The sequence below is a fragment of the Heloderma suspectum genome, chromosome 5 (genome assembly GCF_057233095.1).
Source record: "Heloderma suspectum isolate Gila_16-S chromosome 5, 16-S_ref, whole genome shotgun sequence".
NCBI lineage: Eukaryota > Metazoa > Chordata > Lepidosauria > Squamata > Helodermatidae > Heloderma > Heloderma suspectum.
The window spans coordinates 175,981,694-176,002,715 of record NC_139462.1 but is presented as its reverse complement, the minus strand read 5'-3'; the positions used below and the strand labels follow the sequence as shown (position 1 = coordinate 176,002,715).

Here is a 21,022-nt window from a genome sequence, read left to right as displayed (position 1 = left end):
ATTGTGGCTGGATTAGGACAACTGTCCATTTTTCTGACCTACCACATAGAGTAGTTGTTGTGAGGGTAAAATGGGATAGCCCCATGTATGTTGCCCTGAGATCCTTCAAGGAAGGGTCTGGGCACAAATGTTTGTGGCAGCTCATCCACCATTATCAGTCTCATCAACCCTCCCTTCCCCAAAGTTTCCTAGGAACACACATTTTAAAACCAGTGTAATAACGTATTAAAGATGATAACATCAGGGGTCAGAGATAAGGAAAGCCTGGGGTTTTCCCTAGCTGGTGCTGGCAAGGAAAACCCCAGGGTTTTCTTTGCTAGCACATTAAACCCTTTCCTTCTCTCCAATCTCTCATCAAATATTGGAAATATCTCTGATCACGGAGGCAGGGTCCCCACGACTCCATGGGCACCTCCGTGGACAACCCTGGTATAGCTAGGAAGTTATTTATCCTTTGTAAGTATCAGTGCATTGGGTAAGAGTCTTTTTTTTTATGTGAAAGCCCTTATGGCAGAAGACTGGTATTCAGTCCACTGTCATAGAAAACAAGACCATGGCTTTCTTCACACAGACCTTTTATCCTGCGACTGAGACTGCTCCCTCACGGAAGTTTGTGGGCTCTTTACATGACGCTGTGATCCTCCAGGGCGTCTCCTGCACTAAATGCCCTTTGTTCCATTTTTAAATAGATCGCAGATAATGAGCTATCAAATTACCCCATTGTGTTCTGCTTGAGCTCCCTCCATGAAAAGAGGAAAAGTGGCAAGAAGAGGAACAAGATCCATGAAAAATAATGGAAGACTCAGATACGGGGGGGGGGGGAGGAAGTGGGTGAAAAAGGGGGTCCTTGTGAACCTAATTTAAAATGGAAGCAGACAGACCCATTTTAAATGCAGGATTTTAGGCTGGTGTAGAGATGCCCCATACCACATGGTTCATATTAAGTTATATGTTTTAAAGAAAGATTGTACAAATAAATTAACTAGTAGTAAAGCCACAGAGAGATCAAATAACGTCACAATTTATATTATGTGTGGGTTTAGTGCAAGTAATATCTCAACTGCATGGAGCTACATCTCATGTTATACTGGTACCGTTATGAAGTATGGAGTAGTAAAATACATTTTACTGACATGAACAAAAAGTTCACAGCACTCTGCCATCCAAACAGCAATAGTTTCTATTTCCAAAATACCATGAAACTTTGGAATTCATTTACATTTCTTTTTGAACCAAAATAAATATATGGTTCTTGCTGACTAGAAACAGGTTTTCTAAAGTAACAGTACATTTTACAGGTCCTGCACCATACGTGGCCAAATTTATCTTTAAGAGGGACTTATCTGTTGATACAGAAATTCATGGAAGATAGATCAGTTGACCATGATAGGTACATGGAACTTTCAGTTTCAGAAGCATTATGCTTCTCCACAAAGTGCTATTTTATTTCGTCAAGTTTGTGTATTTGTTGAATTACAACATTTTAAAAGGTTTTAATAACTTGTAAAACTCTCAAGCCAACCCTGTCCTCAAGCAGCACATTTATTAAAATAGCTACATAGGGTTGAATCCAATGTCACATGGACGGACCTCTGCTCAGGCAACAGGATTTTCCCTTAAACCCCCCCAGCCCCCCACATGACTCCCTGAATACGCTCCAGAGGCGCCCCCAACTCCCCAGAGCAGATATGGTGAGTGTGCTGGGGGCTGCAGTGGAAGTTTGTTTTGCCGGCAGATGGCCAATATTGGATACAACCCACAGAATATAACTCTTGGGTTGGATCCAGACTTAGTCATGCTTAGGGTAGACCCACTGAAATCAATAGGACTTAAGTTAGTCTTGACTAACATAAGTTCCATTGATTTCAATTGGTCTACTCTAAGCATAACTAAGTCTGGAAGCAACACGTTATATTGTCATAGTAGACATTCAAGGATTCTTCTCAAAAGATCTTCACATGCAGCACTATAAGCAATTAATCTGTATGCACATTCGCATTACAGTGGACAGCTTTGACAACACCATTTATCTGTTTGGGGAGAAATAAACAGAGAAAACTCAGATTCAATCCTCACCTCCATGCTTCTCAACCAAGTGAGCAATTCAGGAGGTATGCATGATGACCCAATCCAGAATGGGGGACCATAATAAGCATACAAAATTAAGGAATCTTCCTGAGCAGTCTGATTTGATGGTGAATCATGAGTTACTTTAGCAGCCACACTGAAGCATTTGAAATGACACACGTTTCAGAACCTTAAAGGCGTAACATATATCTTGAGGGTCTATCACAACTACTTTTGCATTCTGGATTTCGGAGGAATGTGTCCCAAACATACGCTTGGCCCCAGCGAGAAGTTGGAATAAAGAAGAATACCATTCACTTTTGGAAGGCTAACGTGCAGTGTTTTTCCAATCTGGAAAACGTTCCAAAATTGTGTGCCTTTATGTGCCAATCACCACACCAGATATGGCAACAGAGATTTTTATATTATTCTGCATAGCTAAGTGATAAATTCAACAGCATGAAAATAAAAAGTGTACACCTAAATCATTAGACACCATAATTAATTTAAGTATAATTATTTCAACAGTACATTTTTTTTTTCTAATTTGGGTCACCATGTAGAAGTACCTTTAATTCATTGATTCCAAACAAAAGCTTATATATTCCTTGATTTTGCTGCTTCAGATATATAATAAAACACTAATCTATTGTAAGTAATTATTTGGCTATTATAAACCTTTATCATGTAAGCATATGTACTCAATATTTTGCATTGAATAAAGAAAGTAATACACTGAAGGTATGATTTTACAATCTAAATAAAATACACAAATCCTAGCTGCTGGATAACTTATTTTATCTCAAGGAAAACTAGCTGCGGAAACATTCAGAGTTGACCAGACCCATTTTCTCTACTCATGATTATCAGGAAAGTTAATTACATATTTGAGCAAAATAGCAACCACTTTTTGGCACAGTTTTACCCACCCCCACTGGGCAGGGCTATGTAATGGGGACTAAGTACCATTCCGTGAACCATTCCATGGAAAATTCTTATCACAACCCCATCATCTAGCATCTAAGGGAGTTCAGTGGGCAAAGCTTCCATAAGCCCTAGCTAGTATAGTCAATGATGAGGACTGAAGGGAGCTGCAGTCCAACAACATCTGGAGGGTCACACAGCCTTCATAACATGATAATTCAGATTCCCAGCTCAGCAACAGACACAGCAGATGGCCAGTCTCATACTTTTAGCCTCAATTCCTTATGTGTACAATAGGAATAAAGCATCAACTCATCTTACAGGACAGTTGCAATAAAAATATAGTTTGCCTACTCTGCACAAGTCAACCTCAACACCGCATCTGTAAAATGGGAATTATAGTGGCCTATCTCACATGGTTGCAGGCCTGGGTATGCTATCTGTAGGTAGGCTTCTTTCTTTTTTTAAGGGTAGGTAACCCACCAGCAATACTAACCTTCAAAAAATGTTTAAAATGGCAACAGGGGATCAATGCATTAATTCAGATATAGGAACATAGGAAGCTGCCGAGTCAGCCCATTGGTCTATCTAGCCCAATATCGTCAACACTGACCAGCACTGAGTCAGTTCGCATGTCACAGCAATTCCTGGGTTGTTTCATCCATGAATTGTAGGGCTGAGCAGAGCACCCAAATCACATGTTCATCATTTCTGCTTTTGTATTAACAACCCAGGAATGGAAACTCTGGGTTGTTTATGAGTTAAACAACCCAGAATCAACTCAACAACAAACCATGGGCAATTATTGGGTTAATTCTGGGTTGTTGAACTCATAAACAACCCAGAGCTTCTGGGTTTGCACATCAGAAAACAACCCAAGACCAGGGATTTCCTGGGTTGTTAATTAAAAGTGGAAACGATGTGCATGTGGCTCACACACTCCATTCATCCCTGCAATTCCTGGATTAATCCAGAAAATGCCGCTGTGATGTGCAAACCAGGTCAGTGGCACTCCAGGGTTCAGGCAGGAGTTTTTTCTAATCCTTCCTGGAGAAGGCAGGAATTGAACCTGGGACCTTTTGCAAGCAAAACATGTGCTCTCCCACTGACTTACAGCCCTTCCCCTAATGAGAAGGAAACAGCTCAGTATCAATATAGCTACTGGAGTGGAGGCTGTGTCAAGTTTTGTGATAGGAGGCAGGGGCAAGCTTAGAAAAGCAGGCCTGGCCGCAGTCTTTGTTATGCCTACGGGAATGGCTTCAGTGAAGGTTAGAAAAATGGAGGGTAGGGATGCAAGTCTCCATATTTTGCTTTTCCATCAAATTTGATGGGCCTTTAAGCTAAGTAAGAGATATAAGCAGCACTTGCTGCCCCTAATAGCATACTAACAACATTGGGCTTCACCACACAAAGCTAAAATCCCACAATCTTACTGGAGCTTCTGCTTCCAGATTCTTTGTGGAATTAAGGTTGGCTCCTTTACACAGGCTGACACGTGCTGTTTTTATTTTTTGGCAAGTTCTATGTGTTTCATTTTACAGCCACGAGATGGTGGTGCTGTTACACCACCATTATGGAAGTACACCCAGCAAGTAAAGCGTTTCACAGTGCTTCCTAGAGAAAAATCAGACTTTCCCTGTGCTTTACAAAGGCAGGATAATGGTCAGAATTCGCGGGAGAGGCCCTGAAGGTTGATGATGTCATATAAACTATCTCTCTCTGATATAGTTACAAGCCATTTTCAAGACCTCAGAAGAAATGTTAACAGTGGTATAACAACAACAGAAAGGGTTTGCTTTGTTTTTAAATAGTAAATGGAGGCAGAAGCACCAATATTTTAACTGTAATTAAATTAAATATTGAAATGTAAAAGTAATTTTAAAAAATTGGCTGCTTAGGTCAAATTTTTATGTAGTTTACAGTTGCATTAATTCCCCAGGCAGGCTTGGTTTACAAAATGTGTTCTGACATTGCATGAGATCTATAACAATGTAGAGTGTAATAATGAACAGTGAAATCTGTGCCCAGACTGTGTTAACTGTTCACAGACAGATGTTGTTTCTTATCTATGTTAGAATGTATGTTACATTTAGTACTTCAGATATCTCACACAAGCTCAAGACAGGACTCCACCAAACACCAAAAGAATGCAGCAGGATAATTTAATAAAGTGAAGGCCGGTATCTTGGATAAGGATTTTCAGTTCACATATGGTTGATTTAAAAAGATGAGTGCTCCAAACTAGTCCTGCTTTGATGCCAGGAACTGGATTTTCTTGGCTTCCCTCCAGAGCAAACTCCAGTGCTACCAGTATACACTAATTCAATCCAGCTTGCAGTGTTTCAGACTGACTTGGATAGTTCACAAACTAATCATTAGAGCAAAGAGGTTACTTCACTAATGCTTTAAAGATAGGACTGGGATATGATTCATGCTCCAATAAAAAATGTAAAAGCACCCAATTTCAGTAGAAAGCAAAACACCGGTATTTTAAGCAGAGAAGGCCAAATTCTCTATGCTCTGGTGGACACTATATTCTCTAAATAAATAAATAAATAGCCCAGCTCCTCTTGTGGCCAATCAGGCAGTATAATAAAGTTGGTTTACCTGGTACAGGTATGGGAAAAAATATACTCAGACAGTACACAGCCACTGTTTGTGTAGGGAGCAGGGGTATGTGTAGGTCCTGAGGAAAGAATACACTTCCTGAAAAATTAACCTAAGAGGCAGATAGGTAGTTGTCCTTTTCATTTCCAATGAATGTGTGTTAGTTAAAAACACAGCAACATTTATATAAAATACCCACAGATTTGTGTTTTCCTTGCAAGTGAAACAGAGCAAACATTTTTAAAAACAACTTACTTAAAATTTAAGGTGAAATCCAACACAAGTAATACTTAGAGTAGACCCATTGAAAATAATGGAACTTTAGTTAGTCATGAGTAACTTATGTCCGACTCATTTCAGTGGGTCTAGTCGAAATAGGACTTGTGTTGGACTGTATCCCTACTGGGGGCAAATGACGTTTTTGGGGCAAACCAGCCTGTGGGCTGCCAGCTGACATTCTCAATTTAAAAAGCAAATGTAGCAAAACTATTTGTGGATACAACATTTTTGAGAAGTTGTGTCTAGCCACACATTGCTTTCTTCTATTCTGATACATAGAGGTCTCTCTTTGTTTTGTTATAAATCAACCGTCAGGGTATTCCTGCTTAATAGCTTTCTATTGCTTAATAATCAAGACAATGGACAACAGTCAAAATCAAGAATATTTCTGGTTCAATCAATAACACAAATACTTATTTCTACATTAGTGGGAACGTGATGCATCTTGCCTGGAAATTTATTTGGAAGAGAAACCTTTGTCTTTGAAAGAGTTACATCAATATGTTCTGAGAAGTGTTTTATTTTATATATATATATATATGAATGAACTTGAGCACACTCGGGGAGAGAGTGGAGGACAGGAAGGCCTGGCATGCTATGGTCCATGGGGTCACGAAGAGTTGAACACAACTTAAAGACCCAACAACAACAACAAATTATATATATATATATATATATATATATATATAAATAAACATTGATATGAAAAGTGGCTCAGTTACTTAAACATTCCAGCGCCACTGTTCCTCATTAGTATTTATCTGAGGCCATTTGTCAGCAACACAGAACCCTCCCATTATTTGTCACTTTTAAAAAATAAGATTCATTTGTGAGGAGACATTTAAATTTGAAAGCAATTTTGGGCCCTTCTTGACATTTTCCATAAGCCTAATACAATTATCTGTCTAAGAATTTGAGACAAGTTATTGTTTGTGTAGAACATATGATGGGGCTCTTTAATGTTAGTTGTTTTTAGCTGTTTTACACTTTTGTATGATAATGATTTTATATTATGTTTTATATTGTATTTTAGGTTTTACTTTTTTGTGAAGTGCTCAGAGAGCTTTCACTATTGGGCGGTACAGAAACAACAAGAGTGTTGGACTAGGAGCTGGGAGATCTGGGTTCTAGTCCCCACTCGGCCATGAAAGCTCACTGGGTGACTTTGGGCCAGTCACAGACTCTCAGCCCAACCCACCTCACAGGGTTGTTGTTGTGAGGATAAAATGGAGAGGAGGAGGAGGATAATGTAAGCCGCCTTGGGTTCCTTGCGAGAGGAAGAAAGGCGGGGTATAAATGCAATAAATAAATAAATAAAATTCTTGTGGGTATTTGTATACAGTTTATTGTCAGTTATAACTCGACAGTGATCTATCAGAAATTATTAAAATTATTTTCATTTGTTATCAATCTTTGTCCTATGAATCTTGAGAACAAACAACTTTTTCATTGTTGGGTGAAAACATCTGTGTAGCTTTAAAGACTATATATTACTACATCAGCACAAAGTTAATTCATTAAGACATACTGCTTTATTTTGCATTGGGTTTTGAGGAAATTCATATCAAAGATTTATTTTGGTGCACACATTTTATCTTGATTGCATCCCCAAGCAGCAACTGAATAATAGACTTGGCCTTAAAAATATTTAGCACTGCGCATACATGGGAACCACCTTGAGGCTGCAATCCTATACACATTTCCCTGGGAGTGAGCCTCATTCATTTCATTCATTTCTATACCACCCAACAGCCAAAGCTCTCTGGGCAGTTCACAAAAATTACAATCCAAAATACATAGAAACATAATATAAAATCTTTAACATGTAACATTTTAAAATTAAAAACAGTTTAAAACAGCTAAATAGCAGTTACAATAAAATATCAGGACCTGATTAAAAAAAAACCAGACATTAAAAACCTCATCGTGTGCCATCAAATGCCTGGGAGTGGAGGAAAGTCTTAAAATGGTGATGAAAATATGAGAATGTTGGCATCAGGCGGACCTCAGTGGGAAGAGCATTCCACAATCGGGGGGCCACCACCAAAAAGGCCCTCTCCCTTGTTGCCATCCTCCTGCAGTTGGAAGAGGGCTTCAGAGTTTACTATAGTGTATGGGTAGGTTCATATTGGGAGAGGTGCTCCATCAGTATCGCCTAAGCCTGAAAGGGCTTGGAAACATACAGGGATCCAGTGGAAGCAAGCCAGAATTACTGTTATATGCTCAGACCTTCTATTCCCCACTATTTTGTAGAAACTGCAGCTTCTGAACAGTTTAGACAGGACAGCAGAGCTTCCTTCTGCAAGCTCTTCTGACCTGCCTCGTTTCAGGAATGCACATTTTCATCAGCTGCTCCTGGAACCACTAGCTTCCTGCTGTGCTAGTGTTGGGTCCCACCAGTGTAGGGGACAGAATGGATGCTGGCCAATGAGTGGAGTACACTATGTTATCACTAATAGAATTAATCTAGAAACTCATAGCTATAACATTTTCAAAATGCAGATATATTATCTCCAAGAGACATTAGATGTTTAAGTTTTAATCTAAACGCTTCCTCCACCAAGTTTACCGCATTTCTTACTGAAAAGAAATGTTATGACTCAAGATTTCTTACTATCCAGGAAGTTCAAATCTATACATCTTTATTTCATCATTTTTCACTCATTAAAGCTTGAGTTTCTACAGCATATGTCAGGTTTAAGAACTATCCAAAGCTCTAAACTTCCACTGCATTAGGCCTGAGTTATTTCAGAGTATTACAGGGAAAGTTGTTGATCGGCACACACAACAGCAAATAAAAGCTGTCAGTGCCACCTTAAAGTTCATGAACTGGCAGTGATACTGTAATCATATCCACTTCACATAAAAATCTAAAACCAGAGTTATGTAGGTAACGAACTGAATATGATCTCATCTTCCAGCCAGAATTCTCTCAGACACATGCACTTACAGTTCCATTTATGGCTATAAATGTAGAATTAAAGAAAAGAAGCAGCAGCACACAAATGATTAAGACAAAAAACATTCACTTAAGAATAGCTCTGAAATCCTGACCTCATTCATTCTTTTCTTTTTTACCTACATAATGAAGGGCTATAGGAAAAATAACAGCAGCTGAATGTTTGAATATACACCTTGATAGATTAGGGTTGTGCAGGGCAACATTTCATTTAGCAACAAATAATTCCCTCCTGCCTCATCCTCACCTTGTTCTCTAATATTAACAAATTAAGGTTTTATAAAGTGGGTACCCTGACCCTGTTAACTGACTGAGGCACTATAGTGCAACCAAGCTGAGTTTTTTGCCACCAGTTTTGTCCCGATGGGCGTTGCTCCCAGAGCAAAGATGCACGAGAAGAAAAGGCCCATTGCGATGGGCCTAGAGAGAACACGATTTTTTCTTGTAGTCTGACACATCTGGAGGGCACCAGGTTGGGAAAGGCAGCCGTAGGGTATACACTAGATCAGAACTATTTACTAAAAGGATTGTAAGAGGGGTGGTTTTGGCTGTTAAAGTATTTTTTAATCCAGAAGTATTATACTAAATTCATCTTTGCTTGCAAACATTGCACTTCCCTATGCAGAACCTGGATTAAAAGAACATTGCACTTCCCTATGCAGAACCTGGATTAAAAGAACATTGCACTTCCCTATGCAGAACCTGGATTAAAAAAACAGGTTGAACAAATCATATACACGTGTATTAATTCAATATAAGCAGATGTTTGTTTAAAAACTTCTCTCTGGTCTTCAGACAATGCCTGGAATGCTGGGGCCGTGCACTGTACACATTTACCACATCTATTTTTACTTTGGTCAGGAAGATGAACCTTAAAAAAAGTCAATGGGACAAAGGATTACAAAAACAAAGTCCCCTGAGGACACCATGGAATACTTTTGCTACAATCACAGAGCTAGTATCTCAACACCAAAATTATACTGGGGAGAAATGAAGACAAGTTTGGGTGTGTGTTTTAAATTAACGAAGAACATATGTTCCTCTTCACACCACAGTGCCCAATGCACAGTATATGCAATTTTCCACAATCCTTTGTTTTACATATGCTATCAAAATGTTATTGCCAAAGACAACACACACAGTAGGAGCACTCTTGACCAATATTATTGTTTTATTCTAGATCATATCTATGTCAAGATTCTTAAATAAAGAGATGGTTTCTGTTTGCTTTCTAAGTATGTGGAAAACAAAGTCTCAGGTTAAATGCTTCAAGAGAAGCATTTATTATGAAGTGTAAAGAGATAAACATAGAACTGTTCGGGAATGATTTCAAAGAGTTTCAGATCACTAAGATAAGCAAACCCTTTGGTCAATAAATAGCATTACAGTAGGGTCATTTCAAAGTCTTCTATTTGAAGACCTTAAGCAATTTTATTTACAATTTTTTCCATTTTTTAAAATGATCTGCTTTAGGACAATTTAAAAGTGCACAAGATGAATTAGGATCTTTTTGTCCAAAATTATGACAGATAATTTGGATTACTGAAAAAAATATGTTGTGCAGTGTGGTAATAACGCATTTCTAACAGGGATATTATTTTTTAAGCCACTGAACAATAACACAGCATTATCACTCACGCTATGTGCTAAATGTAGTTTCTTGCTGGATCAGAAGCAATGAATTACATGTTTAAACAATTAATCCCAAAGTGTGGAACACAAAGGAAGTTTAATTAAAAAGACCACTGCAAGTTCAATGTACAATCGTTTTTGGGTACAGTACCTTAACGGCAGCCTGCAAATATATTTTTATATTATATTTATAATAATAATACATTCCGCTATTTTGTGTTTTGATGAAGTATTATTCACTGTAGAAGTTGTTTTTATATATGAGAAAAGCTCTTTTTCAGCTATTAAAATGCATGCATGTTCCTTGCATGTGCCCTAATGTGTTTTTGGTCTTAAGATATTAAGATGAAAGATGCCCACAGATTCATAATATATTTTATGTCTTCAACTAATTTATCTATCATTTTTACACTTAGCTGGAGATTGAAACTAGACTTGGCTTCGTCATATAAACCACCAGGGGTTTTTATGCCTTGTAAGTTACTTTGAACTGGCGGGGGTGGGGGCTGGAATGTAACTTTTTCCCCAAGCAAAGCCTTCATAACATTGGTCTCAAGCCCCTTTGGCCTTTAGCCTCTAAATCTGACATTTGTTTAGGAGTGGCCAGGGCCTTTCTGTCCTCCAGTTCTCATTTTATGTAGGTCGCTGACAAACCCTCACAAAACCCCACACTACACACAACTCACAGTAATACGCAAAGGTTAATTTTCCTCAAAGTCTTCAGCACAAGATCATGATTTCAGTAAGTCCTTGAGTGATTGTAAAAAGGCCAAAGATTAATTTGAAGAAGATTTTTTTTTCAAAAGCTGTACGCTCCCAAAGAGAAAGTATATTGCTGCAAAGAAAACTTAAGAGGAAATCCATAGTATCTGCTAGTAAGTTATGTATGGAATCAAGGAAAGAATGGCTGCTGATATGCAAGATGAGTCAGGTACAGAGGGAGCATATTAGTCATAAGGGATATTGTTATTATTCAACACCACAGATGGAGATTTTCAAAGTGTATTTTTAACACTTGTCAGTTTCTGCAGTCATTACTTTGTCACACATAATTAACACATACAAAATGTTGTGTGTGTGTGTGCGCGCGCATGCGCGCGCATGCATGTGCGTGTAAAAAGTACCTATTTTAAAATGATACAGTTAATACCAATTATGGATCTAGCAATGATGCTCCATATGATTATTAATGCATTTTTTCTGGTATTGATTTTTACCACAATATTTGATAGAAGTTTCCAAAGGTAACATGTCTTCCTGCCCTGCTTGAAAACTGAGTTCTTTTCTACACGAGGCATGTATCGTGCGCTTGTCATTCCCTACTCACTGTTGTTCGTGAGTTCTTTAGACAACATTGTGACCTTCCAGTTTTGCTTCTGTGTCTAAAGAGTAGAGATGTCAAGGTCCGGAAAAAGCAGAAAAATTAAGGGAAAAAACACCTTCTTTTCCGTTTTTTCCCCAAGGACCATTTTTGGGTTTTTTTCCTGAAAAACTGGAAAAACTGAACAGCTTTGGATTATGAAATATTTTATTTTAGAATTTAAGACAAGGTCTTTATATATTGTTACCACTCCTTTACTCCCCCACAAATGATTTCTAAAAACTAATAAGACTTTTATAGAAAGACTAGAGATGTAAAATGTCTGGAAATAATGAAGCCACGGGGAAAATGTTTTTAATCCTCTCTGTAAGATTTTCAGCATAGTTATTTATTCCATTTATTAAAATTTTGCTCCAATGTATCCTTTACTGATAAATATTTTGGGATGCTCCAAGTCATGCTCAGTTTCCCAACTTGTGAATAGAATCACCATATCATAACATGGAAGAAAATGTACATTTTTGACAGCTTGGATTTTGTTCTAGAGAGTCCTGTGTTTCTGAACTTGTCTTCCTCAGCCTCCAGTTCGTTCTCCTTCTTCTGGCTTCTAGGATGATTCAGATGTTTCAGGGACTACTTGCTGAAGTTCCCTCTGGTCAGACATAAACTACGAACCTAAAATATGTTATGTATAACTTGGTTGGCTCATAACATTAATCATGTAGGGTATATTAAATTTTAAAAGCATAGTTTATTCAGATAATAATTACAAATTTACTAACTGAGTTCACTTTTTAAAGTTTTCAAATATGATGATAATTTTATAAGCAAACAACGTTATACATAATATAAAACATAAAGGTTATTTTACGTTCCTAAAGCAGCCTTCCTCAACCTGGTGCCTTATAGATATTTTGGACTACAGTGGCCAGCATTCCTGACAAGTGACCATCCTGCCTGAAGTTGACAGGTGCTGAAGTCCAAAATATCTGGAGGGTACCAGGTTGGGGAAGGCTGTCCTAAAGGAACAAAGTGACTTTAGATCTGTAAAGAGTGCTAAAAAAAATAAGTATTGCTTATTTTTCGATTTTTCCCAAAATTTCTGTTAAAAAAAAAACAACAGAAAAAAGTCCCCCCCCCCCCCCCCGGATGGCTTCAAAATTTGCAGAAATTTTACATCTCCACTGAAGAGCATTTTCAGTGAGTTTTTTTAGAGCAGGAAAAATGAAGTATTTAATTGTAAAATTAAAAAAAAACACTTTTTCACTTGTGCATTTGTGCTATACTGCTATACCACAGTGCCACCTAGAGGTTATGTGCAGAAAAGTAGGAAAGGAAACCTTCATGTAGTGCTCAGATCTCAATTCTGCGACAAAACCAAAAATAGATACAGAGGATTAATAGCCTTGTGTTGAAAAGCTCTGAGTAAGGTACCTGTCTGGATGCTGTTGAGGGGGAGGGGGGAGAAAAGGATGCTAGACTAGATGTGTCTTTCATCTGTTCTAGTACATTCTTAAAACAAAAATAGCAGATTCCTTCTGAGGTTCATAGAGCAGACTGGAAGGAACCAGAAGCAGGCATCCCTACATTCAGCTGGGCAATGAAATTGTGTCTGATGAGGCAGTCAACACTTCACATAAATGCTCCACAGCAGCTACTTCATCAGCTAAGGTGCCCTGTACCTTGTTTGCTTGAGGCTGGCTGGGCTGAAGACAGGACTTGTGGATGTGGGCCAGAGTGAAAACAACCTGTCTCCAGCTTATTTAAAGCAAAGGATCCAGGAAGCAAATCAGTTGATTCTTTACCTGCCTGCCCCTGCAACACCTTGGCAGTTTGATTTAATAATAAATCTCACCAGAGTATTACATATTACAGAAACTTGCTATGGACTGTGGCTAGTTACCAATTAAGAAAGCCAGAATGGCATTTTTCCATGTCCATACCATTGGCTAGGTGTGGAATGGGGGCAGATTCTTTTATTTCTCACTGCAAGGATTTGGGATATTGTTGGTGATGGTTGTTTGGTTTTCGTCAGCACAACTTTTGCTTTGGCACAGAGCAGGGACTATGGACTGGGAGCAAGGAGGGGCTCCCAGCAAACCTCATTTTGGGGGCCCTTCAGGGGCCTGGGAAACTGTCAGTCTACTATGATGAAAGTTGTCATCCACATCTCCAGCTTGGGGTGGCCATACATTGTGGGAGTGAGCAACTTCATCCAGTGATACATACTGCTCCTGCCTCCCTGGATTACCCAGCAGTTGGGCTGAACAATTCATATTTGCAACAGTCAGTCTGCCAGCAACAATTGCCTTAATCCTACCTTCTTTACAAGAAATCTGGAAGCTCTTAATATAATAAATGTATGGCCCTTTTTCATTCCAGCTAGTAGCTTACAGAGTTCTAATTTTCAGAATTTTTAAAAATAAGACAAGTGAGTTATGTCAGAAAGATGACACAATGGTTTCCATAGACTGGGGTGTGTGTGTGTAAAATGACAGTAGCTTACTATTCATAGTTTCAAAAATAATTACTTATATTTCATTATTTTGAAAGTGTTTTGCTTCTACTTACTTTCTTAATAAGATCTGGCATCTTTGATGTATCTGGAAGGTGATCTGAGGAGAAGCAACTTTCTATCTCTAAAGTATTCCCTTCACTGATAGCATCGTTTTTCACAGATCTGAAAAGAAAAAGAATAAAAAGTTCTCAAAAGCACATGACAAGGCACCCAAAATTATGAAGTTCTATGCAAAGTTCACTCAGCCGTTAATCCTAGTTCCTACACTATCTATGATGGGAAGCACTGGACAATACAAGAAATTACAGATATCTATGGATTTCCTATGAATGAAAGACAGACAGACTTCAGAAATGGAGTGCTAAACTACAACTTGATATTTAAAAACACCACTAATTTTATTTATTGCTTTTATATCCCACCTTAATTATATAGCGCTGCAATATACATTTGGTATTTTACAAAATGGATTGTACATATTCAGTGACAAAGTTTAAAATAATTCAAATCCTTTTTCCATACGCTGACTCAATCTGCCTCATAAAACATTAAGAATCACATTAAACCCTTTTCTTGTATATAAGCATCAAGGGGACATCTTTTTTTGAGGGAAAGTTTAATACTATCCTGTTTTCACATACTGCCTTAAAGCTGTAATTTTTTTCACACCATCAAAAAACCCACACTTCTTGATTTACCATCCAAGTTGTTTTGAAAAGGAAGAAGAGCTCAGAAATGCTGCGAGGGTTTTGAGAGAATTGCAAGGCCTGTGCACTTGAGCCAAAATAAGTAGCTTAATATTAGCTAAACAGCATGGAGAACAAAACATAATATTTTAATTTTCCAAACCTACCAGCTGTCAGACATTCATATGCACAGATGAAGGTGGTCCCCAGGTATTTCCTAAGCTTCTAACACATTCAGAACCATGAGACTGGTTAGCTGAAGAGTGAAAATAACTGTTAAGGCAGCCCAAGATTGAAGTGTTTCCTGTGGGGCATCATATATAGATAGGTATAGATATATAGATATAGATATATAGTTTCCCCCCGAAGAAGGTATCACATTTTCATTTTACCGTACATGCCCTTTACTTTTGTTAAACCTTTGGGATTGCAAACAACATGGAACAATTCGTGCACTGACATTAAAAGGGGAAGGTTGTTATTTTTCTGCTTTCAAAGGATCCATTACTTTCCATTTTCGGAGGAAGAATGAAAGAAGAAGTACATGATCATTTCTTCTTTTTCCATGCCAGTTAGTTGTACAGTGAAACAGGGCTACACACATTCGAAACAGTAGTTTCCCAATACTTGAAGGACTCTTCAGGAACGCAGAAAAATATTTGGACCTTTTTTAAAGAAAACCAAAAATGGACTGATAAGGACTGAATGTGCTCATTGCCCATGAGCATTGATGTTTTCAATTGAGAAACAATGGAGGGAGACATTTGTTTGATCACAGAGTCAGAACTGGAAGAGACTTCAGAGGTTATCTAGTCAACCCTCCCGAAGCAGGAAATCTCCTGTTACAGCATCCTTGATGAATGGCCATCTAACCTCTGCTTAAAAATATCTACCGAAGGAGAGTTCACCACCTTCTGAAGCAGTCTGTTCCACTGTCAAACAGTTCATAACACTGGCAAGTTCTTCTTAACGTTTAGTTGAAATCCCCTTTCTTGTAATTTGAACCTGTCGGTTCGGTTCGGGTTCTATGATCTGGAGCAACAGAAGCCCATAACAATGTATGGTATCCTAGGGAAGCAAGGACATGTATTCTGACCCTAATTCACCCTTCTCTAAGATTTTAAGGGCTCTGACCACTTTGAAACTAAGAAAGAAAGAGTACAGGGGACTATTTACCCCTTCCCCATCCATTTTACTACTAGGCCCTGATGTATATTTACTATTGTTAATATATAATTCAGTAAACAAATGTGTAATCATTGCTCAGTCATCAACCAATATGTAATAATTGCACTTACTTGCCTCTACATTTAATCCTCTATTGACTACCCACACTAAAATACTCTGCTGTGTTTATGGTATTAGTAACCAGATATCTTTTGGGGGTTTTATATAAGGAATTGAGGCACCCCAAGATGACTAGAGAGCACCAAGAGATATATTACACATTAAGTTTTAATGTGTTAGTAGTGTATAATTATAACTTTTGTGAGTTTTGGAATTTTTAAGGGAACCAAGTGAAGGTGCAAGTGAAGAGCAAACCAACCCCTCACCGAGGATTCATACAACCATTTAAAAGCAAATACATGAGTACTTAAGTCTGTAAATCTTATACTGCATGAACAAAACACATCATAAAGAATGCCAATGCAAAACACCTTTCAAAATCATTTACAACTTCAAAAAGCCATATCTATGTGGAGATCCAAATATATTCTGAAACCATTACCCAAAACAACTTCATAAAAAGCTTGCTATATAGTGGACAGAGAGGTATACCAAGACCACAATTTATCTGAGTAGTTCTGTAAAGCATTTTCAGGCTTTAAAAATGAAGTACCGCTTGCATTATGCCTTGAAGAACGGCTTCCGATACTATGGAACGCAGGGGCGAACAGAATGCACAAATGTCTCATATCCTTTTATATAGTGCCAAAAATAGAACTTTCGTATTTTCCACCAGGATGACATGTGCAAGTTCTACTTCAGATGACATAAAGAAGTGCAGGGAATAGGAAGAGTAAGGTATTTGCACTTCCTGTTTCCCATACCGTGATCCATGATGACTGAACTCTGTTTTAAAGTGGTTTGTGGAATGGCATTGTATTTTGTTGCTTTATTGTAATTTTGTTTGCTTTGAATCCCTGTAAGACACCCAGAGAACTTCATTTATAGGGTGGCCTGTAAATTGAATAGATAAAATAAGGGTAGCAAGAGCTAGGTATAGATGCTGATGTTGGTGTACTGTCCTACAAAAAACCCTGATTTTACTACCTTACTGTTGATGTAAGGGAAATGCATTTTAAGCAGATGTGCACTTTATTCGCAAGCTTTGTATACTGCTTCGAGAGCTTAGCTTAGTAGGCACCTAACGACACATCAGTCAATAAATATTAGGTGCAACTATCAGTTGTATCTCATATATATGGCTTCAGTTACACCCCCTGTAACTACATCCAGATTATACTACTGTAGTGGGCTCCATGTAGGGCTCCCCCTGAAGACAGTTCAGAAACTTCAACTGGTGCAGAATAGACCTGGCAGAATGCTCATGGGCAGCAGGAGTTCTGATCATATTACACCAATACTATGCCAATTTCATCACTCTATCTGCAAAAAGGGCAAAAAGGAGGACCTGGGAACTATAGACCAGTCAGTCTGATACCAATCTCTGGGAAAATTCTGGAGCAGATTATAAACAATCCATCTGTAAGCACCTTGAAAACAATGCAGTGATTACTCAAAGCCAACATGGATTTGTCAAGAACAAATCCTGCCACACAAATCTGATCTCATTTTTTGATCAGGTCACCTCCCTTGTGGACTGTGGGAATGCTGTGGACATAATACACCTGGACTTCAGCAAAGCTTTCGACAAAGTGGCCCATGATGTCCTGATAAGCAAACTAGCTAAAAGTGGGCTAGATGAAACAACGATCCGGTGGATCCACAGTTGGCTACAGAATCGGACTCAAAGAGTGCTTATCAATGGGATCCCCTCAAATGAGGAGAGGTAATGAATAGGGTACCGCAGGGCTCAGTCTTGGGCCCAGTGCTCTTCAACATTTTTATTAATGACTTGGAGGAGGAGGTGCAGGGAATGCTGATCAAATTTGCAGATGACACAAAATTGGGCAGGACAGCTAATACCCTGGAAGACAGAAACAAAATTCAAAGTGATCTGGATAGGCTGGAGCGCTGGGCAGAACACAACAGAATGAAATTGAATAGGGATAAATGCCAAGTTCTGCACCTAGGAAAAAGAAACCAAATGCACAATTACAAGATGGGGGATACTTGGCCCAACAGTACTACAAGTGAGAAGGATCTTGGAATTGTTGTAAATCACAAGCTGAATATGAGCCAACGTTGTGATATGGCTGCAAAAAAGACAAATGCTATTTTGGGCTGCAAAAATAGACGTATAGCTTCCAAATCACGTGAAGTACTAGTTCCCCTCTACTCAGCACTAGTTAGGCCTCATCTTGAGTGCTGTGTCCAGTTCTGGGCACAACACTTGAAGAAGGATGCAGACAAACTGGAGGGGGTTCAGAGGAGGGCAACGAAGATGATCAGGGGACTGGAAACTAATCCCTGTGAGGAGAGAATGAAAGAACTGGGCATGTTTAGCCTTGAGATGAGAAAACTGAGAAGATATGACAGCGCTCTTCAAGTACTTGAAAGGCTGTCACTCACAGGAAGGCCAGCATCTCTCCTCGATCATCCCAGAGTGCAGGACACGGAACAACGGGCTCTAGTTACAGGAAGCCAGATTCCGGCTGAATATCAGGAAAAACTTCCTGACTGTTAGAGCAATATGACAGTGGAACCAATTACCAAGGGAGGTGGTGGGCTCTCCCATGCTGGAGGCATTCAAGATGAAATTGGACAGCCATCTGTCAGGGATGCTTTGACTTGGATTCCTGCATTGAGCAGACAGTTGGACTCGACAGTCTTATAGGCCCCTTCCAACCCTACTATTCTATGATTCTATGATTCATTGGCTGACCATTTCCAGGCTTAATTTAAAGTGCTCGCGCTGACCTTTAAAGCTCTTAATGGTTTGGGATCCAGTTTCTTGAAGGACCACTTGCATCCGTATAAATCTGCTCGGGTCCTGAGATCAGCCTAGGTGGCCCTGTTCTCTGGCCCACCATCAAGAGCTATCAGAACAGTGGAAACTAGAGACAAGGCCTTTTCAGTGGTGGTACCACATCTTTACAACTCCCTTGGGAAGTACATATGGCTCTTTAAGTGGCAATTTGTACATGAACTTTAAAATGTTGTTTAGTTTTGTTTTAATTGAACTCTGTTGATTTTATGCTCGTTTGTTTTAGCTGCTGCTGCTATTCATTTTAGTTCTTCGTTTGTTTTAACTGTATATCACTTGTATATTGTATATTGTATTATGTACAATTTTACCTTTGTAAAAGTTTAGCCTGAAAGACACACACACACACATATAAAGTCCAGTGTAAATTCAGCTCATTCCTGCTGCTTTCACCAAATGTCTGAGTCTGCATTTTCTTATGTACTAAGCAAGACTACTATTGTGACACCACATCTCTTCCAACACTACATCAGTAGTTTGATTATTTTCACTGTCTAGTGACATTTTTACCCTACTGATGACGTGTTATATAGAGTCAGATCAAATGATCTCCTTAGCCCATTGTCGTCATCGTTGACTGGCAGGAGTTTTTCAGGAGGAGGGTTTCCCCTGCTATACACCAGATATTTTCAACTGGACATTCTAGGTTGAACCAGGAACACTAAACATCAGGGAATTTTATCACATGGGTGTCCTGCTCTTCCACTAAATAAAGATCAATGCAATGTATGCAAGTTTTCCTGTTTTATCCTCATAATAACCTGCAAGCTAAGACACAGTGACTTGCCAAGATTGTCTATGGACAATCTTTATAGCTGGGGTGGACTCTCATAAGTTTATTATTTATTAGCAATATTTATATACAGCTTCTCAGTTAAAACAAATCCTGAAGCAGTTTACAAAAGAATAAAAACAAACAAAACAAACAGAAGACACACACACACACACACACACACACACACGTATCATGAGGTTGGTACAAAGCTAACTCATAGCTGGAGGAAAGCCAAAGTAAACAGATACATTTTCAAAAAATGCCTAAAACACACCAGCGTTGAGACCAGACATACTTCAGAGGGGACATCATTCCACAGGGCGGGCACCACCAAATGGAAATCTATAGCCCGTGGCACAAACAACAAACCTCCCCTGAAAAGCACAGTGGTCGGAGAGGTTGATATAGGAGGAGGCGTTCCTTGAGGTAACCTGGTTCTGAGTTGTATAGGGCTTTGTATACTAGTACCAACACCTTAAACCTAGCTCAGTAGAAGACTGGCAGCCAGTGTAGATCCCTTAGCACAGGCCTAATATGTGCACAGTAAGGTACCCCAGTTAGTAACCTGGCCACCACGTTTCGTACTAGCTGCAGCTTCCAAACCAGCCTAAATAGAGCAAATTACAGTAATCCAGTCTCAAGGTTACCAATACATGGATCACAGTAGCCACAGTATCCCTGTCCAGGGATGGGTGCAGTTAGCATAGCAGCTTAAGATTTTAGTAGGCGCTCCTAACCACAGAGATCACTTGGGCCTTCAACAACAGTGCTAGATCCAGGAGCACCGCCAATCTGTGACCCTGTTCCTTCAGAGGAAGTACAACCCCATCCAAAGTTGGTAATTCCTGCACTTGGGAACCACACATCCATAGTGCCTCCATCTTACTGAGATTCAGCGTCAGCTTACTGGCCCTCATCCAGCCCACCACTGCATTCAAGCACCAATCTAGGTTGTGCATGGTCAATCCTGATTCAGATGTAAAGGAGAAAGTGTGTTGGGTGTCATCAGCACACTGATGGCACCTCGCCTCAAATCCCCCAATTACTGCACCCAGGGGCGTCATATAGATATTAAATAGCACTAGAGACAAATTGGTACCTTGAGCCACAGCAAGACTTCCAGGAGGCTGACATGCAGTCCCC

At 39.1% G+C, this 21,022-nt stretch overlaps 1 protein-coding gene across 2 annotated transcripts in view; it reads right to left on the bottom strand.

Moving 5' to 3' along the window:
* Positions 1-21,022, bottom strand: part of RFTN1 (raftlin, lipid raft linker 1) — a 127,533-nt gene that overhangs the window by 60,705 nt on the left and 45,806 nt on the right. For both annotated transcript variants that reach the window (XM_084858422.1, XM_084858421.1), the window contains exon 4: positions 14,361-14,469. In XM_084858422.1, the coding sequence (XP_084714548.1) occupies positions 14,361-14,469 (109 nt within the window). The remainder of the gene's footprint in view (positions 1-14,360; positions 14,470-21,022) is intronic.